This window comes from Cyprinodon variegatus, unplaced genomic scaffold, assembly GCF_000732505.1.
Source record: "Cyprinodon variegatus isolate N-32 unplaced genomic scaffold, C_variegatus-1.0 Scaffold261, whole genome shotgun sequence".
NCBI classification, from domain to species: Eukaryota; Metazoa; Chordata; class Actinopteri; order Cyprinodontiformes; family Cyprinodontidae; genus Cyprinodon; species Cyprinodon variegatus.
The window spans coordinates 389,512-415,825 of NW_015150714.1; the positions used below are offsets into that span (position 1 = coordinate 389,512).

General features: G+C 37.6%; 1 protein-coding gene across 1 annotated transcript in view; it reads right to left on the bottom strand.

Annotated features, from left to right (window-relative positions):
• Positions 1-4,835: 4,835 nt before the first annotated feature.
• ell (elongation factor RNA polymerase II) overlaps positions 4,836-26,314 on the bottom strand; it is a 44,007-nt gene continuing 22,528 nt past the window's right edge. The window contains exons 3-12 of the mRNA XM_015382675.1: positions 21,402-21,523; positions 20,619-20,782; positions 18,190-18,440; positions 17,941-18,065; positions 14,820-14,895; positions 13,353-13,938; positions 12,206-12,272; positions 9,815-9,986; positions 7,498-7,542; positions 4,836-7,415 (exon numbers count right to left, since the gene is read on the bottom strand). Coding sequence (XP_015238161.1) covers positions 7,311-7,415; positions 7,498-7,542; positions 9,815-9,986; positions 12,206-12,272; positions 13,353-13,938; positions 14,820-14,895; positions 17,941-18,065; positions 18,190-18,440; positions 20,619-20,782; positions 21,402-21,523 — 1,713 coding nt within the window. The 3' untranslated portion in view covers positions 4,836-7,310. The remainder of the gene's footprint in view (positions 7,416-7,497; positions 7,543-9,814; positions 9,987-12,205; positions 12,273-13,352; positions 13,939-14,819; positions 14,896-17,940; positions 18,066-18,189; positions 18,441-20,618; positions 20,783-21,401; positions 21,524-26,314) is intronic.

Sequence of the window (26,314 nt, forward strand, 5' to 3'; positions counted from 1 at the left end):
ACCCGAGCTTGAGGATGACACATACCACCCCACGAGGGGTGAGAAAACTGTTTTTTTTCTTTATATATTCAATTCAGTTTATTTACATAGCGGCAATTCAAAACACATGTCACTCAAGGCACTTTATAGTTCAGCAGATCTTACAGTCAGATTGTTTCAAAGTTTTCTAAGTTTTCCGATCTCTAACATCTATAAACAAAGATGTTGATGGCAGCAGCACAGCTGAGCTGATATTTCTCTCCAGGGTGGTATCACAGCCAAACAGGAACAGAAGAGGCCAAGCTACTATGAGAAAAGGCATAGAGAGCAGAACGCTAGAGTTAAACTAATAGCGGAAGAATAGAGATAGAATGAAGCAAAATGATGAAATAGGGGTCCCTATGTCCTCCAGAAGTCTAAGCGTATAGCAACATAACTATAGAGATAGCTCAAGCTCATATATATATATATATATATATATATATATATATATATATATATATATATATATATATATATATTTATGAAAATGTGTGCAATTAGTGTATATAAGATTTAAAAAATCTAAATGAATCACCTAACCCCTGTGTACTACTAATGCCATTCCCAATATCCAATATATTTCTCATTCATTTTAATCCAATCATATAGACAGATTCAAAATACAATCTAACAGTCATATTTATTATATTTTCAAATCAATATGGGCAGCTACAGCTGATTATTTGTCAGTTGTTGAAAAGTTGTCCAAGTTAAGCCAGTTGCATGAGTGTATGCAAACAAATATATGAAAATGTTTTTTGTTCACAGCAAAAGGGAAAATTTGTAATAAAATAAAGAAATCATACAATATTCCATACCAAGATTTAGTTTTTAAAATTTCTTTCAAAATTGCCTTTTTAAAAAAAATAAATTCTAGAGGTAGTCATTGACTTTAGAGCTTTAGAGCTTTTGACCTGACATCCCACATCATGAATCATTCTGAACAAAGAAACATTAATCACCATGATCCTCCAGCTGATGAATAGGTATCAGATTCTAAAATTATTCAGGGATGAGAGAGTCCAAAGCTATCAAGGAAATAAGTTTTTATTACTGGTCAGTAGATATGGAGTCCCGTACCGAACTAAATTGACATCTACTGTATAGTGTGACACATTTTTCTTAGGAAAAGCATTGACTTCACCCTTTTGAGCTGTTGCAGCTTAAAGCAGTAGCACACTCATCAATTAGAACCAAGACACAGATTTTTCTTGTGTTTATTCCTTTGGACAATTTTAGATAGTGACAACTTCTCCAAGGCTGAAAAACAAACAACAAAAAACCCCAAAAAGAACTGCAGATATGGAGTGTCTCTCATCCAGCTGTACAGCCATTATGACCTTTGTAAGACTCACTCATATTGTTGTTGCCTATTTTTCCAGCCTCCAGAGGAAAGGTTGACTATGTCCCTAACACATCCCATCCACCAAACAGAGGCTATAAAAAAGAAATAAGTTTTTTCATGACCTGTTAGTGGTTGTAAACTTAGACCTGGTCTGTGTGGCTTCTTCATCAGGCATCCTTTGAATAACACATGCTTAGCTTATCAGATATTCCCCCTTATTAAAGGTAAAATGCAGGCTAAGCATGTAATATTCTATCTATCCTATAAAATACATGTATAGGTTCATTTCCACAATCTTTTCTTGAATCGGGCTCATTTTCAGGACCATAATTTATTTTAACTGCAGGAACATATCAGGCATGGGTACAGAAGAAGTCTACCATTAGAGGTGTAAGTTTCTGAGTAAATCCTGAGCTCAAGTTAGAGCTTTGCACTGGGTGGATGCTAAGCATCTCTTTCCCAGTACTTCAGTCCAACCACCTCCCAGTTTTTATTCCTCCTGCATTTTTTATTGTCTGTTACTGCAGCCAGCAACTTTTGCTCAATACCAAAGTGTCTTACTATAGGAAGATGGATAGTAAATTACGTTTTAAAAGCCTTCTAAAGTAATTTCAACCAGTAAAGCTAGAGTTTTCTTTAGGTTTTATGTTCCAAGATACAGATTAAAACAGTTTTCTTAATCCACTCATTTTAACTTTGAAGGGATCAGGCACTCAGCTGTTGCAGATGCAGCTGCTGCTTGCTTCTTTGTTTACTGTTCCTCTTCCACATCTTGGATACTTTATTTATTAAAGATCGGTGGATTATTACAAACTTCATCTGGTTCTAATCGAGTTTCAGGGCTTAACGGCTATAAAAAAATCTTCCTAAACACTGTCTGAATTAGCCCAGTTATTTGAAATGAGTTCTACCTAAACATTTTCACACAAACAAATCAGAGATGTGTGCCATCTTGCTCTGTTTACACAATCTTTTATGTAATTGCAGACTCAGCTGTTGCAGTGGCCGGAGTTTAGATCACAGTGGCCCCCTCCACAGATAGGAGCCACCATGGATGGTAGCAATGCATCTAGTCGGATGGATAAAAAGGTTGTCTACAGTTAATTCTAGGGGACAAAAAAGCCCCCCTTCCTGAAACATGCCTGATAAAAGTAAATCATGTTTTTTTTAAACCTTTATTACTCTTTGTGAAGTTAATCATGTTATGAGAAAGAGACTGGAAGAGACTATGTAACAAGAAATTGTCTCTCAACTTTTGAAAAATAGCTTAAACCATCTTTTGATCTCTCTTTATTTTGGCTTTTTGTTCTGAACGGAAATTCAGAGTGAGCACTTTAACCCAAATCAGTTCGGTATGTGCACACAAAGGACCTTTGGTAAAAATAAACAACCACAAGCAGAGTGGATCAATAAGCACGATTTAAGGTTACAGAAAGGAACTATTAACTAAGTCAGTTCTGCTGATTTTCAGCATTTCATTAGTTTTCCATCAGTCCAAGATTTCTAAAACAAACTATTTTTACAAAATAAGTCAGATACAATAATAGTATTTAAGTGAATATGAGTCTGTGTTTCTACTTGATTTAGCAGCAAAACATTGTGCTTTTGCAATAATCAACTGAGCCAATACGGATTAAATAAGATGCAGCTCTCCACACAGGCAGCTCAATTTTGCAGATCGATCAAAATGAAAGTATTACCAGCCCTGTACAGCTGCAGTTTGTAATAAGCACCACCTGCATTTGCAGAAAAATGACACATGCATCTATGAAACAAATTGTTTGATTGAAAAAACAACAAAACGCTTTGGGATGTAATAATTTATTAAAAGCTCTCTGCACAACTGTAAACCATCCACAATAAAATGGGTTTAATCTGAATTTATTCATCAAACAATGTTTTCCTTCTCTTTTCACATTTTTGAAGCAAAGAAACTAGATTTGAAGGAGAGAATATGAGTGAGGATTAGAGAGATGGGGGAGAAATAAGCCAAACTTTTTTTTTTTTTCAAAGAACCTTCCTCTAAAACAGAGACAGTATTGTGTTGTGGGTTTGGTCATCTGCAGCTGAGAAGTGATCTCAGATTATAGTTCATATCAACCATCCATGACAAATATGCTTCACCCATTGCAAATTGATTAGGAAAAATGTCAGCATAAGTGCAAATTAAACGATAAAGTGGCTTCTGCACAAAAGTTGGATGTAAAATGTTGCTTAAAATCATGGATATAAAGTGCTCTCCAAATATCCTGACAGGATTCATAGCAGTGAAAGCCTCACTGGTTAACAACAATAAAAGAAAGGTTAGAAAATGAGTGGCTATTGTTTCCAATTTATGGACAAATGCAAAGAAATCTTAGATTTTAAATCTCTGATGCAGATAGAGATGAATTCACAGTAAAACTCAATGCACCACATTCTGTTAAAAGCTGGGAGAAGCGCTGCCTCTGCCTCCTTTATAAAAGTGAAAGAAGAAAAATCAATTTGCCATGCTGTATTAGGTCCTTTTGTAAAAAGGACATTTGGCTTTGCCCGCGTCTCAGAGCTGAGAAATTTCACAATGATGTTCCTGTGCATTACCCTTCTAACTGCAGTCACATGTGCAGGCGTGAACTTTTACAAATGCTTTCAAACGTATTAAAGCATAATGCACAGTAGCTTTTAATAATTAAAACAAGCCTGTATTTACAGGCTGATCCATTTCTATTTGGCTCAGAAATTCAGACTAAAATAAATTCAATCTGACAACCAAAAATTTTGGAAACACAGAAAGGGAGGGCAGCTCTCCTGTGTGTGTAAACATGTCAGTATACATGGCTCTGTATGTTAAGGAGAAGGAGATGGCAGCCTGCCACGCTGAACTCACTGACCAGGCCCCCTTCAGCTCCCCGAGTTGCTTTGAGGCCAACATTGGGATGGGAGCCAGCATAGCAAGGCTCAGGCACCAGCTAAGCTCATTGGATCACAGGTTGCTATGAAGATTTCTGGGATCTGTGTCGGATTGCAGCAAGGGTTTTCCTCTGCATTGCATCTTCTGCTCCAGTTTTTCTTTTTTTTCTTTTTTAAACACATTTATAGACTGTGTTGCTGATAAGATACAAAACATTCATGTACACCAATAAGATTTTAAAACTCTGATACCCTCAAACAATCCCTTATGGTTTGGTCATTAGTGTGTCACATCCTACTACTTAACATCCAGTGTGGGAGATCAAGTATTTTTTAAATCTTAATGTAATCTTGCATGGAAAAACAAAAATGTGAAGAGATTTACAATGTGAACCTGCTGCCATCTACAGGCAGGGAGCTGTAACAGGTGTCTCGTCACAATTTTAACCAATTACTTGAAGCTTTGATTAGAAAAGCTTGAAATACTTTCTTGTAATTTTTGGAGTAGAAAAACAAGAGCTTTTTTTTATTTAAGAGAGATGCTTTTTCTCAGGAGTATTGTCTAAACCAGCTGGCAAAGCAATGAGAGGACTGATTGGTAAGTAACCAGGAGAGTCATAGCTAGGGTAGGAGAATGTATCAACAGGATAACTACTGGACAGGCAATACATAAATGGACATTTATGGAAGTGTGGTTTAGCTATAGGAGATGTAGGGGAAACGCAAACATGTTGAAGGTCCTCTGAGTCACAAAACCAAAAGTTTCCCTTTAAAGTCAGTGTTTGTAAAATAATGAAAAAGGAATGAACAGTTTTTGCAAGATACCATGGATCATATTTCCAAACCCATCAAAGGGACCTTATTAAGGTATTACCTCTGAAAGAAACCACAACTGATTCTGAGTTTCCCACATGATAGTTTTTAAAGAGTTTTATTGAAACAAAAATCATTTTAAGTCCCAGTCCCTTGTGGTTTTCAAATAAAAAAAAAAAGAAGCATACTTTGGATTTTAGCGCTGACATTTCATGACTAATCTTCAAAGCCCTGCTTGCTTTCAAAGCAGCATGTATATAATCAAACAAGAGAAAACTATACAACAGGTCATTTTGGCACTATCAGCTCATACAAATGGCACTGTGCTGTCGTGTCTTCACTGACCGTTTGCACTATGCTGGCTCTAAACGTATTCCCCTGATCGATTCTCACCTTGGATTCAAAAAAACGTGACACAGATGCGCTACAAACCAATCGGCAACGATGAGGACAAAGGCATTCCTTGTGTAACGGGCGCGCTTCCCGATCGTGGTGTTGACTGTTAACGTCTCTAATCCAGATGTCATCAAATCCAAGTTTTTTTATAGATGTAGTGTTACTAGAAATCAGAATCAAAGTGAGTTTTTTTCTGACATCCTCTTTAGAAAATACTGAAGCTTCTGTGCTGAGCGATGAGTCACAGAGTGAAGAAATGGTAACAGAAGGTAAATACTGCAACATCATTCTTTACCAACATTTGGTGAAGCGTTTTTATGTGTGCCATCTTGCCTGATAAGCACTTTGGTATACCTTGACTAACTGATTACACGCCAATCCAGCCAGACAATGCCTTAGCTTAGATTCTAATATCCTAGGGCAAGCCCCCCCCTCCCAAAGTAAAGATAAAAGGCTGCTCGTTGTAACATTCAATAAGCATGCATTCAGAAAAAAGTGACTTTCGAAGAAATCCCCTCACCCCAGTAACAGCAAGATCAGGAGAGAAAGTGCTGATTTGTATTATTCACATAAAAAGATGGAGATAAGAAATGCATTCAGCGACTAGAGCTGGGTCGCCCCTGCTGCCTGCGGAGGAGGGAGCGTGTTCAGGCGAGACATTTGAAGGAACCGTTCATTGACATCACGTTTTGAAAAGGCAAACCACTCCGCTCCTTCTACATGAAGGACTGGGAGCATAAACAACAATGGCTTCTTCTTAACAGTCATCTGATTCGGACCAGAAAGAGGGTCAAACAGCAGGCAAAAAAAATATATATATGTGTATCTTTTTCTCTTTTTACATACAGTAAACAACTTTTAACACAAAAGATGATCATGTAAATTTAAAAGATATGAGATTTGATCAAAAAAATTACTTCTTTCAATCCAACTGTGAATTCTTTGCTACAAAAGCATGAAAGAGTACCAATTAGGAGCAAACACATGGCCTCGTAGGAAACACTGCTGTAAGGGAGCGCCGCAGATCGACCGGACAGGGAGGGCGCCGCTTTAAAATTAAAACCTACATTCCAACAGTGACTGAGAACGTCTACTGCTCCGTTAAGACATCGCCTTGATTTTAGCAAAGCCAAACACGAGAAATCAGTGTTTGACTCGGTGCATCTCTTTATGATTCAAATACTAATTTCTGCATCTCTACAAAGAGACAGGATGTTATTGCCAACACTGACAATTAGAAGGGAAAGGCAGCTTCTGAATTATAAAATACTGGTAGACATTCATGAAGTGAGGACACAAAGTAATAGACAGCATTAGTATTGATTCGTTTCTTCAAAAGGAGTGTAAAAAATTGCACCCCGACATAAATGACAAAAAAAATAAATAACTTAAAAGATTAAACTTTGCAAGCATATTATGTGGAGAAAACTCATGAGCTGTTCACTTTTTAAATATTCAAACACAAATTAGATGCATTTGGTGTAGAAAATGCTAATTTCATCTTAGAGGTTGATTTAATCCAGTTTCAAAAGCATGTGATGCAGATTTTTTTGGAATATCTCCGGATGAACTCTCAGACTTTCTGAAGGCAGGGAAGGCTGCTGAGAAGCCATCTATCTGGATCGACTTTATCTACACTCATAGATCCTAACCAGATTATTAAAGGAAAGAAAATAAACGGCAAAAACGCCCCCAAACAAATGTAAAATAAACTGATCATGTGTCCCACCAAGCCTCAATGAACCAGATTTGTCCCTTCATGTAATTCATGTTAGTGGAAGAGGAATCCAGAGCCGTCCTTTCATCTGCCAGGTTTCCAGGCAGAGCAGGAAAACAGACTCTAGGTTTAAAGTTGCTGATGATCGTACTCCGCGATAAGTTTCTTTATATGAGCCAGCTTGTGGTGTAGATATTCACAGCGGTTCTTCTCTTGGCTATAGTTTGGATTAGTCTGTGGAGAAAGAAGCACAGAGTGAGGACCTGATTATCTGCTTACTTTGCTCTTTTCACTGAAATTCAAAACAAATGCCTACCTTTTTGATTTTATGATACTCTTGAAGTATTTGATTGTGGATCGACTGTTAGGAAAAACAAAGATAAAAAAAAAATTATACATGTATTTATGTTTAACCCCCACCTAAAAATCACCCTAGCATTATCTTAATTCATACAAGGTTTTTGCAAGTTTCTGTAAATTATATTTAACCCAAAGCTGGCCTATTCTATGCTTTCCATTAGTGCTGCGTTTATAGATTTCTATAAATCAAGCCACTGGCTGCGGATAACAACAGTTTTTCCTCTTTTACTTGATTGAAGTTGTTTATTTAGGGAGTTAAACCTTGTTTTGGGTCTGCAGGTCCAGCTAAATGTGTGGACATAAACTGCATTAGACAGAACTCATGTTTTACTCCTTCATCATGGGTAGAAATGCACAAATAAAGTTTTCTTTTTATGGCAGCGCCAACATTCCAATGTTCTTACAGGTCTGGCCTTTCTAAATGCGATTTGGACTGATACCTTTTTTCCTTCTAAAGAACAATAATTCACAAAAGCGATGCTGTTGGTTCATGGACTGAAAATGTTGAGCGTTCTTGACCCAATAAGATGGCCATTGTTCTGGATATTATGTTTACATGTCAAAGTTTAAACCTGTGGAGCTTAAACCAAACAAGATAGAAATAACTATTCTAAATGTAAAACAAGAGAAATTGCAACATGCATCGCCGACAGTTATGGCTTAAAATGCATCAGTGCATCATGGGATAGCACATAACAGAGCCTGTCAAAGATAAGAGGATATGAGAGCCATCACAGATACTGCTGTTAGTTTTTAAAACAACCTTCTGGGATTTAATTCCTGACTTTGGGATCTACCGCATCTCTTTCTGTTTCGGTTCCTAGCAGATCCAAAATGTCTACTAGGGTGTTAAAGTAGCTGTCAGTTGAGTATTTTAATGAGTTACACTTTTATGTTTCTTAATTAGTTATACAAACAGAATGCTTCATAATTACTTATACACAGAGAAAGCAACCCCTGGGTTGAAGGACGGGTCGTTTTTGATCAGTGTTGGTTTTGAATGGGCTCCATTATGCTTTCCAACTAATGAAGGTGTTTATAGCTGTAACGCTTTCCTCCAACAGAAAGAAAGAGGTCAGTAAAATGTGGAACAGTATTGTTTTACATCATGATCTACATTTATGACGCCAGGCCGCATCCAATCAAAGCTGGTTTAAGCATTACAATGCCAACTTGTAGGGAAATCCTAAATCGGTCCGACATCAGTCAAAAATGTATGTTTGTAATGCAACTTAAAATCTCTGGTATCAGTTTGCTGGCAAAATTCTCCACTTCCATCCACAGCTGCTTAAATTTTATGTAGCCCACTGGTTAATAGTAAAAGGTTTAGGTGTTCTGGTACCTAATGTTGATTTCCATTAGTATCACTTGATTAAGCCTTTTTTAACATTCGGCACTACAAAATAACTAATAAAAGTATTTAAGATTAGTGCTATTATTGTATTGGGTCAATATCGATACCAGTTAACACTGAAAGCTGAAATATCTGTGTTTTATTGGAAAAATACCTGCTAAAATGTCTAATCTAATTAATTCAATCTAAAATATCATATCAAACCAAGCCCTTTAACAAATGGCTTCTGTGGGGTGACTGACAAATAAAAATGATAAAATATTGCCCCACTAGCAACGAATGACGTTAGATGCATATCTACATATGTAAAGAATATCACAACTAAGAAAAACAATAACAAAAGTATGTTGTAGTAAAAATGTACCTTGTTTAAATTAAAGTATTTACATGTGTTTTTGGACCTTTGTTCACAAATTAGCATCTTAAAATGTGATATACGCTTCTATATTAATTATTCAGTGATGTGCATAGTACTAAGATTATCAACGTATTTACATGTCTTACTGTTAAAATGTCAAGATCTCCAGCAGACTGATTCTACGGAAGGTCTTAGAGGGGAAAAAAAGCCATAATTTTCAGCGTGTGACCTACTGGTTACCAATCACGGCCATATTCTGATACATCTTAATATATGCGTGCAGTTCATTTATCAATACAACAGCTGAAGTCCTCAATAAGAGGGAAAAAAAAACAAAACATAAAACAAATTGAACCAACTCAGTCGTATAAGAAAGCTTGGTGAAAATGGCTATATATGAATGGTACATACAAACTGAGAGTCGATTTTATGTAATTGTCTGAGACTTTTACTGACCTGATAGGAAACCTACTAAAATGACATTTCTGTGCCTTGCAGAAACCATGCTTTTATTGTTTTTCAGTCATAAAGTCAGTTTTGTATTTTTCATATTTCATGTACCTTGTACTTGTCTGTGCCATGTTGAAGCTGTTTCAGCTCGTTGTCGAGCACAGTGAACTGCCGGGTGATGCCCTCTATTCGAGCATGCAGACCCCGGTACTCACTATACTCAGCGTTGAAATCATTTTTATACTTCTGTCGCTGCTCCGGGGAGTTGATCACCGTGTATTTCCTAAGATTGAAAATGACAAAAAATATTAGCCAAGAAACTCCCGCATCGTTTAATGGTTTTTGTTAATTGCTTCATCAAAGTAGGAAAAAAAAGCACTGGATTCATTTCACACAATTGTTAGCTAGAGTAACTCCTGCAGGAGATTTATGTTGCACTTGTCGCACGTTATCAGCACTATGGCCAACCGCTGCTCTCCTTAGGGATCCACCAATCCAATTAAATAAGGGTCCAGTGAATGCATTTCTAAATGAATAGTGTAACAGTCCTCATTATAACTCCTGATATTAGATATTGGATTTTATGATTTTATGTCTGCGGGACCCTCAGCAAGGCATGCAACTGTAATCTAAAGAAAAAAAGACAAAATTTAAGTAATGCAAGCAGGTTTGCTGTTAAAAAAAGAAGTTCTAAAATGTTTGTTTCTGCCCATAAAGGAGGAACCAATCTTGTTCAAAACTATTACATTAAAAACTAGTCTATATAACTTGAGAGCAGTGTTGTTTTCGTCAACGATGACGAAATTATTTCGTTGATGCTTCCTATTTTTTCATGACAATAACGAAAACTGACAAGCTAAACATGGATCTTTGATGATGAAAACATGACGAGTAATGGGTGTGAGTTTTCGTATATGGGACGAGACTAAATAAAGATGTTAGCGCTGGCCTGTCAGATGTTTAAAATGCATTCTTGTGCTGTAATCTACTAAGCAGTATCAGCTGTGCTACCGTGTCCTGTTTGGTCATGCCACCGAGATGGACCATGGCAGCAGCAACAGGGATGAAGGTAAGCCAGAATCGTCCGATACTGCGCGCTTAACTCTGACAAACTCTGCTCTTCCAACTGTGCTTGAGCAGAAATGCATCTTTGCAGGCTTAGCTCAGAGTCTTGTGCTCCACAGCGATGGTTCGCTCTCAGCAGTACGGCTCTTCCTGCTCTCGCTACTTAATAAACTATATGGGGCTGATCATCCTCTGCCAAGCGTAAGAAATCCATTTGTCTAACTATCAGGAATTTATTTCTTCCAGCTCACAAGAGGTGATGCAAAAGCTTTTTTAATTTCCACCAAAAGGCATCTCCAAATTGTATACAAAGCAAATATTTAATTACCGTATTTTTTATTTTTTGATAAAGACCCATAGGAAAAGGTACATAGATCTTTGAATATTTCTCTCTCATAGTTCTTGTTTCTATCTACTTAAATATTTCAACATTTTTGTTCACATATTCTTGAAATTTAGGTCTGGATTGCCATGACATTATAGGGCAATTATGTAGGTTCTCTGTGTATTTTTTCAGATCAGACCCCTTTGAATTTAAATCTACTTTGACCCTGAGCAGTAGTAACCAAGGGGCAAATCCTTAGACATAAAAACAAGATTGCCAAAGTAGAAAGAAGAAAGTTTTTCTTCTTTGCTCTTTTGGAGTAATGAAGATTGATTGGTCTGTGTGTAATGCATAATTAATGGTGGATCAAGAAGTGCTTGCTTTGGATGGAAACCTTGTATGTCTAAAAACATTTGTATTTTGTTGGTCTGCTATATTAACCAATATAATGTGTTGAACTAGATCTGCTATTTTCACAACTTTTGTGGGAAACTTTTTTTATAAAGTGAAGGCATTAATTCATAAAAAAGTTTATTTTAATTCTATAAATGAAAGTTTTCTGCCCAACAGCAATTTTGGTATCTAGGTAAGAGCCGTCAGTCTGGTAAAGAATCTGGTTGTTTTTCAAAAGTGTAAAGGTTACATTTTATGAAGTGCAACATAAAACGACAGCTGAATGAGTTTCTAAATTACAGCTACCGTATAATGGCGTATTAGCAGTGTATTGGTATAAAAGCGGGTTCACAGAAGGAAACCGTGAGTACTCATCCAGAATGCATCCGCAACATACGGCAAGCGAGAAGGTGAATGTGATAAATCCTCCCTGCGTTCACGCCAACGGCCACAACCAACAAACTTCCTAGCAGACATGACGCTGAATCTGTTGCAAATGCAAACCTTCTTTTTCTTTTTATTCATTTATTCTTTTTTTTTTTTGGCGGGCAGTAAACGGCAGCTAGGTTAATAATGTGATCAAAGACATCTTTTGAGGTATTGGACTGCCAGAGATCCGTATTTAAATTACTTCAACTGGGACTGTGGACAAGAATTCCTGACTGGGAAATTCAGATTCCTTATCTGGTACCAGCATAGAGAAATTATTTGATACTCACAATAAATAATCTGCAACTTCAGGTGATGATGAAGGAATACTGGTAGCTTTGCACATCCCATTCAGATCTGAAACAAGGGCACAAGCATTACAACTTGTTAAAAATGCCGTCATCTGTAGTTTTCAAACAAATCTACAGAAAACCTATAAAAAAAAAAGCCATGGATTGATTATATGTGTGATATATTTCTAACAGTTTTACAACCAAGTTGCTCTGGCATCCCATTGTCCTGTTGATAATACAATCTCTATGGAATGTAGGTCATGGCAGTTTCCTGGCCTATCAAGCACAATGATACCATAGTTTCTTGGAAGATGCTTGCTCCAACTTTAAAACTGATAAAAACCCATTGAATCTACATCTACAGAAAGCATCGCACCCAAATCATTTGACTGTGGAAACTTTACACTGACCCTACAGAGACTTGGATTCTGCACCTCTCAACTCGTTCTAGAAGCTTCAACCTTAGAATCCAAAATGTGCTTTCACCTGAAGCGTCTTTTCTCCCTAAGCACCAGGTAGGACACGTCAGATGTTTCTGGTGCAGGAAAAGCTCAACTCAAAGGATGGAAAAGTTGTAGCCCATCTCCTTCCTGTGCATCTCTGTAAGCGCCTGCTCCTAAAGCGCACACTACAGCCACAGTTGACGCCAAAATGAAATTCATCTCACACTCCTCTCAAATCTGTGAGTATTTATGTGCACTTTTATTTAACCACATATTTCCATCCACTCAATTTTTCAAAATCTGAATATCAGGCTTCTTTAGCAATGGGCCTTGGAGTTGGTGGCCATCAGCTGGACAAACACTGCAGTCAGCAGCCTACTTTGTGACCGAGAAAGTCTGTCAGCTTTTTGTTTCTCCCTTCAGCTGTAACCCATAATCATCAAAATAAACTGAAATAAGCACTTGATACTCTGACTAGTTGAGAGTGACCTTCATACATGGACTCACTAGAGAAGTGAACATTTGGACATTATTTTGAACAGCAGGGGTCTCACTTTAGTCATTGAGAAGCTCACAGGTCACATAATTCATCACCTACTCACTGCAATGACTGACATGCCTGTCCACATAAAGTAGTATTTTATTGAGAAGGACCCTAATCTGATGATTTGAACCAACATGTGTGAGGTTTTTGGTGTTACCTGTGCTTTTTAATGCAATACTGTTGTTCTTGGAGTTCTTCAGGCTCATTTCACAGGCTGCTTTAGGCTCAGACAAAGGCTCCGGACAGACCTTTTTCTCCTTCTCCCTCCCTTTCCCCTTGCTTTTCTCCTTGTCTTTATGCTTTTTTGACTTCTTTTTGGTTTTGTTATTAATTGCCATAGGGCTACTGTCCCGTGGGCCTTCCAGCACCGTGTGCCCGGAGGAGGATGTGCCGATGCTCGGAGCGAAGGCCACCGTCGGCATAGACGGAAGCGACGGCGGCTGACTGAGCCGCTCGGACAGCGCCGCTTCCTGAGAGTCGCAGTCCCGCCCGTTGTTGCTGGAGTCATTGCTGACGTCTGATAAAGCCTCGAAAGGACGAGGGATGTCCAGCATCGGGAGTGGCTGTGAGCCGGATGTTACGCCGCCTTCGGATGTAGACAACGGCGCTCCCACAGAATCTCCTTTGCTGCAGGAAGAGCTGAGCTTGCCGTTCACTTGGACTGTTGCAGCCTTGTTGGCAAGGTGTGATATTCTGGGCTTTTTGTTGACAAGAGGGTCAATGAAGTCAGCAGCAGGTCGTTTCTATCAAATAAAAAAAAAGTGATTTCAGCAGCGAGGAAAAGACGACACATGATTGTTGCAGGTAAAATGATATTACAGAAAGGCTTTGGACACTGGTGAAAGGTGGTCTAAAACTGTAAAGATGGATTATTTCACCATTAGACAATGAAAGACTAATACAAAACTGATAAGTGACTTAAAAGAATTAACATCATAATTAGAATCCTCCTTAATAATAATATTGCTGTGGGGAAAAAAGAAACATCTGAACCAACCAAACCACGGTTCCCCAAAATTGGTAAACCTATTAAAAAGCCACATCAATAATAAAAATAACGCAATGGTAGAAAAACAAAGGAAGAATTATTCTGCTGACTTCTGTTCAATATTTAGCACTTCAAGGGTGTAAAAGGTGGCAAACAGGATGGCGTAGGTATGAAAGCTACTGTACTTGTCCACTGAGCATGAAAAGTATATTGAAGAACTTCCTGATTTAAACCACATGAACCCAAGCTTACAAAGCTTTATGTGGCTTGTTAGAAAGAAACTTTTATAAATTAAGTCTTCAGTACTGCTGTCTTTTTGTGTTTGTCTGTGTGTTCTTGTTAATGTTATGTTTGCTGAGGGAGGGTCCGGAAAGAATGGGGCAACAGTCGTGTTCTGAAGAGAAAACAACCTGAAGGGAAGGAGCCATTAAAAACTGAGCCAGTTTCATTTTCCCGTCTAATGAAAATGTAAATAATCCTGCTGGACGTTTGTTTAGTAATCCAAGCCAAACAGAAGCATTTAGAAATCAGTAACTGATTAAACAAAATAAAAAATGCATTCAAGAGAAAAAAAATTTTAAGGATGTGATATTCAAAGAAATGCGACCACAGGAGGACAAGGGAAGATGGACTCACCTGAGATGGAGAAGTGGATCCCAGCTCTTTGGGAGGACTCTCTGGTACAGGGGCAGAACTGCTTTGGGCCTGTTTTCTGTGGGAATTCATGGGAGGGGGGATATATGCGGAGATGCAATTAAATAATAATAAAATAAATTATGAAACAGCAATAGATAAAAAAAAAAAAAACTAGCACCATCTGAAGATATTTATCCACTTTAAGGTTCTCGGCATTACAGTATGTCACCGTATCCACACCTCATTTTATTCTAGTTCAATATTTTGCAGCAAAACTGCACTTAATAGTGAAGATAAGGAGACTTTATACATGGTTTTCATTTTGTTTTGCTATAAAGAACACAGAAGGGGACATTATTATTTTGTATTAAAACCCCTTTACCCTCAACCCCATAACTAAATGCAATGCAAGCATCTGTATTCAAATGTCACCTAACTAGTAAATAGTTAACTTGTGTGTACCCTAATCTCATTTTAGTATAAATATATTTGGGGTCCTTACAAAAAAATTAGAGGAGAAGCAGAAATCAACAGCTCTGCTGTTAAAATGGATTAAAAGGATAATGCAAAATGTCCAACAGAAAACAAAATGCAAACTCCCGTCCCATATGAAACACAGGAGCATCATCCCTATAAGGGGATCCTTTGGTTTAGCAAAGGTGTGACATAGAACTAGAGCTGAAGCAATCGGGTTAATGATAATTAATCCGTTACTGAAATAATAAACTTAGTAATCGATTAATGGTTAAAAGGAGGATCGAGACTTTAAAACATGCCTTTAGCTGACAGAACAGTTATTAAACCAAAATCGTAAGAAGATATTTAAACATTTGGCATTAAAGATAAAAATATTTTTCGTCTGTTAATATGTTCTATCCAGAACTCAAATGGAAAAGTTTAGCTATTTGGTTACTTTGGCTATCTGATAAATAATCGATTAATTGAAAAAAAAAAAAAAAAACAATCAACAGATTAACTGGTTTGCAAAATAATCATTAGTTGCAGCAGTAGATGGAACAAAATACATGATAAAATTGATGGAAAACCAGTTGGAGGTAGGACAATTCTCAAGAATGCAGTAGTTCACATTCCAGCAGAACTGAATCACTAAACACACATCCAGAGCAACTATACAATGGTTTTAAATTAAAATTTAATAATGGGTTAAAACAGCCCAGTGAGAGTACACATAAAAATACAACTGAGCATCTTTGTTAATTACATTTGATCTATTTAGCAAATAATAGAAATATATAAAATGGCCAAAACAATCCTTCATGCTATTCTATCTGTTAGAGATATGCCCTAAAAAGTCTATTGCAAATGCAGCAAAAGGTGTCCAACCATAACTCCAAAACTCCTCAGCTTCCATCTTTTTGATGACAAGAAAATTATATGGAAGCGGACTTCAGAGACAAGTTAGTTGCTGTGAGAAGCTGAGTGGGTAGCTATGACAACTGTGAAGGAGGAAGAAGTTGACAGAAGCATTTCTAATCACAAGCAGATTATGCTAATCTTCAGTAATTAAAATCACATATTTCTATTAGTTTAACCCCATTTAGTTAAAAAAAAAAAAAGTGTTTATTATCTTCTGATCTCAGACAAAGCTGAGTGTTTATTTTATAGGTTTTTTTCAGCTATGGCAGCTTGTTGGATTCTAGTGAGACAGCGGCCTGACAGTCTGCAGTGGCAGAAAGAAAGTGAGAGCGAGAGAATATGGTGCTGCAGCTCACTTTGAGGACGGATGCCATTTGGCCAGCGGGATTAGGAAAACACTAGCTACATGCTTGTTTAGAGGAAGTGAGGCACTGGTTTTGTTTGTTCCTGAAAGGCTTTATTCCTGACCACCCCCACACAGTTTGCATGACTGCACCAGTCACACCTGCTTTGGAACAGGAGCACTTTTGCCTTTATTTAGCCAGAAGGAAACATTACAGCTCCAGGTATAAAAAGAGGCTCATATTGCATGAGAGCAAACTGTTAGGTGGAAGCAGCCAAGGAGCTGTGCTGATATGAAGCTGACCGAGTCACACAAACTGATCTTCTGCGAGAAGATTAAATGAGGTCTCCAGATAAAAAAGAAACCTCAATCCTTTTTTTATGCACACTGGTTTGCAGCATTAAAGCTGCACAGCTTGCTTTCTCTGGATTGTAAGACTGCAGAAATAGAGAATATTTTGGTTGCAAAGTTCAGAAGCATTTTGCAGTTGCACAGCCACAGCTGATGACAAATCAGTAGTGGAGCTCTAAGATAGCCCCGTCCCTGCATCGGCATGGTTAAATAAGGGTGTGCGGCTTGGCGTGTCTGCCAAGAGGACACTCCCACAGGCAGGAAGGCAAGGGGACTAGAGGCAGACAGATATGGCTGAACCTTGGACAGATGCCACCTCACACACAGATCAGCATGTGCTGGAACACTGTTGCATCATGTGCGTTCCAGTCATGTTGCTCTGCTGCTCCTGCGTGACTTTCTGCATGAGTTCCAAAACTCTAGAGGAACTAAGGCGGGGGAGGACAAATTGGGTAGGAGGCTCTGGTTGTTAGTCAGCTGATGAACTCAAACCGAGATCAAAGTGCAAAAAAAAAAAAAAAGAAGACAGAGAGAGAATGTGCAGATTTGCACTTTTTGTTTATAAAAGGAAAAGTAGGCCTGTATATTCCTTGGATGCACTGGGAATGATAGAAAAAGAAATCCATTTGAATGACGTAGTCCAGTTGCATGTGTGGCCTTTGTGAAACTGTCCATCTGTGACAGCCACAGTTTACAGCTGTGTTAGCGCTCCCAACACTGTTAATCAAGGACTATTAGGGGCGTCATAAAACTATTTTCTCATTTCCGATACAGATACTACAGCTTTGAGTATAAAATGATACAAATATTGGTCCAATGCCATTTCAAAATAAGTCATACATCATCTTATAGCTTATTTCATCATCTCCAGTTTCAGAAAAGGCTTGATGAGATGATGATTACTTAAACAGTAAACATAGGCAACAACAAACTGTCAGATTAAATGGAGACAGCTGCATTTACCAGACTAAATAGGGGTTAAAAAAACAAAGACAAGAAGGAAAAAATAGTATTTATTTATAAAACCTAATAAAATCCATGTAGACATACCTGAACAAAATTCTCTTGAGAAGCTGCTGGTCTCCCTCGGTGTACCCCGGCCAATCTTTCTGGACTTCCTTATACATGAAATCCTTCAATGTGAAGGTATTTTCTTTCCCATTTAGATTGGCGACCTACGAACAAAAATATGTTACCACTCTGATCACCACTTAATCTGGGGGGTGAAAGCTGACATTTAAGCGAGAGTGGAAAAAGGACAAATGTTGTAGATGTTTGCTTCACATGTGAATGACTCACCTGTTGCAGGTGGCTGTCCAGGGATTCTTTGTCCAGCTGTGAAAGGCCGTCCTTCTGCAACCTTAAAATCAACTCAGGCTTTTTGTAAGGTTTCAGGGCCAGCAGGTGTATGAGGCGCTCACGGAGAGGCCGGTGCTGAGTTGTGCATTTTTTTTGCGTACTGCTAGAGATGAGGACAGGCCGAGATGTCCTCCGTGAGGGAGCCACATCTGAAAGACCAGGCGCTGGTTTCCGGATCTGGACTTTCTTACCTAAAGAAAACAGAAATACATTCAAAGATTTAAAAGACACTTAAGTATATTTATACTTTGGTAATTAAGCTTTCATCTTTTCAGTTTTACTTCTTGGATAAGTACACTTCTTTATAGTTATAAGTAAAAGAAGGTCCACACAGTAGTGATGCACCGATAAATTAGAGACACAGAAACCAGACTATATTTAGCTCAATTTGCACTGAATGTTCCAACTGACATCAGGTTCTACCAGGTCACATGAATATAAAGTAGTGACATTTATTGTAAGGAAACTGCATCAGAGAGCTACACTTTTAGTAGGAAGACTGACCTATGAAGTTGCTCCATTTAACATTGTTCAGCTTTTAACCTGCATGATAAACTGCTAAACTTATCAGTTGACTTTTGGAAATCTGAGTTATGGCATGGATCTTTATTCTCCGAGAAAAAATGCAAATTTTTTCCAAAGCTAGCTACAGTCAGTCCTAATATAAGTTTTGCTTATGATAAAAAAAACAAAAACAACCAAGGACATTAGATTTTTAAAAACTTTACATTTTTGCACGTTGATAGCCTTCAAATGGCTTTAAAATAGAAAGAATAACTCTTAAAGCAATTTACAAAAACAAAAAATACTTTGTAATAGAAAAAGAGAATAAAACAGGAAGTAAGGATCAACATCTGGGCAGATGTTTTAGAGCCTTAGCTTCAAGCAGTGCTGAGATGATGTGAGGAGCTTCTTTAGAATACAGCTGCTTCTTTTGTTCGTGCACATAATGACTAAATCCCAGAAACATTTAGCTTTTGACTTCAGTGAGGCCTTTTCTTTAGGAACGCCGACATTAAATCAGTGGCTCTGCACCATCGTCTCTTCTCTCCGTCTGTGTTAAAGACATGATGAACAGCCACCTGCATTGCAGCTCCTCAGCCAATCGGAGTCATGCATGCGTATCTCAGCTCCCTGCTCCTTCCTGAAGCAAACATCTCTTTCCAGAAAGAGAGAGAGAGTGAGGTTTTGAAAAATCTCTTTGTTTGACTGAGTTAAAGCAACAGGCAGCATTAGATTGATTAGATTGCAAGTAATGTAGCAATATATGAAAAATAATTAGATTACCTTTCTAACTGTGCTATTATGCAACAGTTACTCCCAATACTTTCCATCAGTACCTTCTTTACTGGCGCAGAGTAATAAACATTTTCAAATTAAACCAGTGTGAATAAACTGAGATATAAATATAAAGCTTCTGTTTCAAAGATTTTATTATGAAGTCACTATTAATGTTTCATCCAGTTAAAGTTTGACCACTAAACTAAATATCTGGCTCATAAAAAAACTAGATCAACCCTCCAAGTATTCCTGCCTTATTATAATCACTTTAATTCCTTAAAGTTATCAAAAATAAGCCCGCTCTTGAACATTTCATAACAAAATAAGCCAAAGAAGTTGAAGAGCACATTGACCTACTTTATTACATGAGTGGGGCGCGGATATTATATATATATATATATATATATATATATATATATATATGGTGGTTTTATTTTTGAAAGCAGATAACAATTCCAGGGAAAAGTCTTTCTGTTAACCAAAAGCTAACACTAGTTTAGCAACTGGAACCCATTTATTGAAAATGTGGGTAAAGATAAAAAAAAAAAAAGCATGATATGTGTAGCCAAACGTTCTGTCTGCAATCTGATCCTCCTCAAAAACTTTAAATACTAGATGATAAATTCTTCAGCAGAACAGACATTTTAATGACAATGTGGCACCAAGCTGCTTTCTGGGTCTAGAAAACCCATCTCTATTTTTAGAAGAGCTAGTAAAGATCTGGGTCTGGCATCGGCTCTGTTTAAATGTTGGAATCATCATAATGGAAAAACACTGAGCGCCATTTGGGAAATAATCTCATACTAAATAAATTCCTTCTTGACAATGAGGAATACTGACTTTTAGTCATCTGGTATTTGATCCAAACAACCTGTCAGATCCAGAATAAACCGAATCCCCATCCCAGCAAAGCTACTTAATAATGGGATGCTTTCAGGGTGAGTCTTGTAGTGTGACATATTTATAGTGTTGAGGTGCTAAAACTAGAGGCCACGTTATTATAGAGCAGTCTTATTGAGCACAAGGCTAAAAGAAGCTAATTATACAATGACTGACAGCATGTTTGGGTCAATATGAAGCCTCCTCACCTACATATCTTCCCCCTGGCTTAATGACGATAGCGCTCCTACTGCGAGTCTCCTCCTCAACCTGGGCCATGTTTTCTCTAGCCTTCTGGTAGGAGTCGTCGGTCGCTCTCACTGTGATCTTGTCCTGGATGCTGCCCAGACAATCCAGCTGAATGCTCCCTTCACTGCCAAAACAAAGAGCAGGGACTGAGGAAAACACAGATAGGAAAAAGATGGAAGTCAAAGCAGCAATTTTTATATACCTCAGTATTCTCACATTTACATTTTGTAGAAACCATTTTTTCCACTGAATGTACCTAGAGACTGGGTGAATTTTTTCCAATGTCTTGCAACTAACTACTGTTCCACTGAGAGCAGACAAGTGATGCATCAAATGTGATCCTTTACCGACTCTCTCTCATTCTTACTCCACTTTGGCAGAAAATGAGATGGTGCAGACCCAGTCTGTAAAAGCTGAGCTCAGTCATTTGGGTATCAGACTGCAATCTAAGCCTGATTAGAATCCAGGAGTCCTCAATGAACTCTGCCTGACGCACATGTTAAAAATACTTTTAGAAGAAATCAGGTCAGAAATCTAAGACAAGATTACAAGATTCTTATTGCCTCTTTTCTTCATGACGCTATTTATTTTTTGATTAAGGATGCATAAATGTCTGCAGATATGGAATCATATCAATTTAGGAAGCCATGAAGAAAGTCCTACGTTAATTTAAAAAAAAACTTTTCCAGTATACCTCAAACCGTCATTGCAACTGAAGAAGAGAGACTGCTTTAGATTTTCACCTGGTGATGTACTGCTGGATGCAGTCGAAGCTGCCCTGGGGGTTATCTCTGCCCACATTCGATAGGTCGAAAGTAAACGTTTGCTGCTCACTGGAAGTTTCTGAGCGTGGTATTGAAATTTTCTGTTAGAGACAGAGCAAAAAAAAAAAAAAAAAAAACACATTCAATCAAAATCCGTTTCAAGATCTAAATTTTAATTCTAATTAAAAGACTAAAACACAAATGAATGTATTCATTAACTTAAGATCTGTAACATTTTGTGGACCTAGACGTTGTAATGTAATACTAGGAAATGAGATGCTCCATAGATGCCTCAAACATTTCTTCTAAAATAAAAAAAAAATCTATAACAAAGAAAAGCAGCATTTAATTTCAGATCATCATTATAATCCAATCATGGCCGGGTTAATAAAATCCATGTTCAAAACTAAAAATAATTTCTGGAGCACCTCTTCTTTATACAATATACGATATACTGCACACTGCCAGTCAGCAGGCTAAAAGTCCAACACCACCTTTCTCTTATTGCAATAAAACAATCTGGCTGTTCGGAAACATTTGAAGCGACAAACAATGTGAACAGTCATGATGTGGAAAACGACAGCTCATCACATCTTACTTTAAGGCATATTTTAAACTACAGTAAACAAGCAAGCGATTTAATGACTTCTAGAACTGACAGTATGACTAAACCAGCAAGGATTATACCTGTATTACTCTTTAAAGAGCAGAACAACATGTCTGTCGCTTTGCTACATGCATCAGAATAGAAAATATATCATCAAATTGGAATTCTATATAATTCTAAAATACTATAATAAAAATAGTAAGAATAATTGTTAGTCTTATATTTAGTAAAAAATATTTTTAATATATTATTCATCACAGCATCAGCCCCCAAAAGTCTGTTGCTGCAATGGAGGTTAAAGTCTAGCAGCTGCTCCGTATATATGCATGATTCTAGTTTCACATTTATAGTTTTTAAAACAACTGCTTTGCATTGTGAATCACTTTCAACTAAGTAACTGCTAAATTCCATGTATGTTCTTTAAAACCAGCTGATTGATTCTCCTAAAGTGGAAAGAAATAGTTTGGAAACCAACAGCAGAAATGTGGACGCTGCATGCTAGTAAGGGTTTTGATTCTCATGTAGAAGCAGAAGGCTTTAGTTTGTTGGTTTCATCAGGTGTCACACATCACACTGATCCAGTTCATCACCACAAAGAAACAGCAGTCGTTCAGATTGTGTTTCGGCTCCAGTTCATTGATAATAAGAAGCTCGGGATGTGACTCTGTGTGTTTTATCTGTGCTACAACAAACACGCGGTCAAGATGTCGGCTGCTCGGCTCCGTTCAAAGATCTCAGGATGTGAGCAGACCGTGAGTTACAACGAGCTCTGCTTATACTGCAGCTCATCAACATGAGAGCGTGAAAGGATTTAGAGAATTTAGCAGTCAGCAGCATCACATTTAGAAGCTGAGGGAGATCTAGACAAAAGGTTTTATAGACGGTGATTCATTATAAACATGGCAGCACTCCTTTTAGGAAGAAAAAATAAGTATTCCATCAAAAGAAAAGGTCTACTGATGTAAATATCCAGATAAACAACACTGTTCAGCGTGGATGATGTAACTAAAGTAAGAACTATTGGATTTAGTGAAGATACTAAAAGGACATCAGAGGGAGCTGCAAGGAGTTAAACAATTTCTGCAACTTTTGCAGATCAATCAGGCAGAAACGAAGAGAGAGAGTAAGACTTTTACCTGATAACAGGAAGGTTTAACAAAACGCCTCATCTATTATATAATATCATTAATCCAAAAAGGTTGCAATTGTTTTAAATCTTTAAAAGGGTAAAGATCTAAAATTAGAGAAAGGCTTTTTAATGGTGCAAGTTGTGCTGGTCACAAATATAAAATATTAGGTGGCCTGTTTAAAATCTCCACTCTGGATCATCATCTTTAGTATAAAAAAAGAAAAAAAAGAAAAAAGTTAATAATATAAATCTTAATATTAAATTAGTACCACTGGACGTCTCAGTTTAAATATCAGTACCAACATTGGATGCTACATCCAATCAATTGGAATTAATTTGTGTCTCTTAAGTCTCTTAAACCTTACATGGTGCCAAGATGAAACTCAAGGGTTATAATCATGATGGAAAACAAATGAGGAAAAAGCATCTCGATCAAAAAAGAATTAATTACAATCTTCAAAAGAAAAAAAAAAATATTCCTGTATTTTAAATATAAGAATGCTGTTAAATTACAATTTTAATTTCATTGTGAGGCTGTTCATCCGTCTTCTTATTTACTTCTTAAGGAGATACTCGTACATCTCCCAAGCAATTCAGATCAGATAACATCTTTGTTAAAAAAATATCAATATGGATGGCTAAAAATGAATATAAAACCATATAGAAAATACATTAATAGAGCTGCACAATATTAGAAAATCTCAAATTGGTAAAAATTACACAGCAGGTTTATGTAGAAATATAGTTTCCTTACTCCTCTGCTCTGAATCCCTCTTCCAGCGTGACCTATAGCTTCTACTGCAATACGACATCAAGCAACAGCCTGAAGACCTCTTTAGCAAGCATAGTGTGAAGATAATGCAATCTAATACATCAGTAAACTATTATAGAAAAACAAACATCCCTTTGTGCTATTGGCCAATACAATCTGTAACCACAATATCAAGTGTTTTAAGTGGGAAACTTGTTATCATAGAACATAAAAACAAAAATATTTTATGAAATGCAATCAATATGTCCCAAAAACAATGGGACAACACAATCTATGAAGAAATCTATCTAGTAATCTGGAGAACCTTCAGTACTGCAGTGCAGAAGTCTAAGCATAATGTTCCTCCATATGAAATAAAAATAAACTTTGTAGATTCATCTATGATCTACAGCACTTACTGTCAAAGGAAAAACAAGCCTCCTTACAAACGTTAAGTCAGAGTGATCTTTTCGATCACACTGCAATAAAAACATGCAGGATTCTTTCCTGGAAGTCATTGTAGGAGTGCGGAAAACACTTCCAGGTATTGTTGAAGGAACACAGTTTGTCTAGAAAGAAAATCCTCCAACAAGGTGCTCTGATGATTGCCTGCTTGAGTGGCCTTCTGTCTGAAAAGCTGTACTAAACAAAATTTAGTAGAACTATTTTGTATACACAGAGTGTATAAAAAAAATGACAATAAAGGTTGTCTTATTCTAAGTCTAAACAAGAATGAATATAAACAGCCAATCAAGCCAACAGCAAATCTAATTACATAGTTATCTGTTATATTAACCAAAAATATATTTACAATTCCTGTTTTAGCCATTTAAAACAAGCTGAAATCAGGACAGTATAGGTGTCCTCTAAAATAAACTAGTCTGTTCATCTTAATCTTACAAAATATACAAATAAAAATAGGCAGTCAAAAACATTTGACATGTAACCATTTCTCCTAATGGCCCCCTTTAGAAGTTATTGTTTTTTTTTTTCATATCGACATAAGTGACACTGAAATTTAGCCTGGCTTATAAAAAAAAAAACAAAGCGCCTGTGTAGGAGCGGATGATTCCCCCAACCGCTCCTGTCTTCGTTTCCGATTGCCGGAGGAACATCTCTAATCTATTTTGAGACCGGATATAGCTGGCACATGCAGCGCATGCCTGGCCTCACTTTTGGGATTCTCTGTGTTCATCGATGTAGATGCCAACAGTGCTGTGACTGTAGGATTGTCTCTATGATGAGCCAGTGAATCAACATGTAGGTGTATGGAAAAATGGGGGGGATTGTAGTTGGGTGGGGGGAAAAAAGGCAGAATAGTACAGAGTAGTGGGGGGCATGTTCTGTTCTAAGCAGAGACTTTAGACTGTTTCGATGCCTAAACACTACTGCAGTCTAGCCGTACAAACCCCTACATAAATGGCTCCATACTTGTAGGATGATGCACTTCTGGGAAATTTAAGATCCAGTCAGCAGAGAGCTGGTAATACTATGCATTACAGCCTGATAAGGCATGAGACTAAACAGTCATAGTGCTGTGAAAGTTTTTCAATCATACATGTTTCTTCTGGTTATTTAGTGGAAACTAACCTGCCTTTCAACTTGAAAATCTAATTACCTTAAAATGTGGGCTTCCTGCTTTCTTGTCGATTACAGCAGATCATTGATATCCTACAGATTCCATCACACCATCACCTTGGTCTTTGACCAACAAGGTCAGGTCTGGAGAGCTTTGGGTGTTCCAGAGCCTTTCGTTACCAGCTACACAAGTCATGGCTCATGCTCCAATTTCCAATTCAATTCTGTTTATTTATATGGCGCCAATTCACAACATGTCATCTCAAGGCAATTTAGAGAAACAATTCAACCAGATCAAACAGTCAAATTGATTCAAAGTTTTCAATCTAAGTTAAACCAGTTTAATGCATCGACTCATAGACTCTACAGTACAGCAATGCCTCACACCAAGCATGCTTGTAGCAACAGTGGAGAGGAAAACTCCCTTTTAATAGAGAAAACCTCCAGCAGAACCAGGCTCAGTGTGAGCGGCCATCTGCCGAGGCCGATTGGAGCTCAAGCAGAAGCAGACATAGAGAAAGAAGCAGACATACAAGAGGCAACTGTTAACCAGCTCCTCAGGCGGCCCGTCCAGGAAACACAGCCAGGCAAACGAGCTCTGAGCCAGCACCCATGTCAGAGGACAAAAGAGAGCACAGACAGTCACATTAAGAGAAACAGGACTGCACTGAAAAACAGGCCAAGCTCCAACATCTATAAACAAAGATGTTGATGGCAGCAACACAGCTGACACCCCTCTCCAGAATGGTGTCACAGCCAATTTTGGCCGACTGAGGCTGACCCTCCATCTTTTAGAGAGGTGCGCATTTTTAGATGAAAGTGCGCAT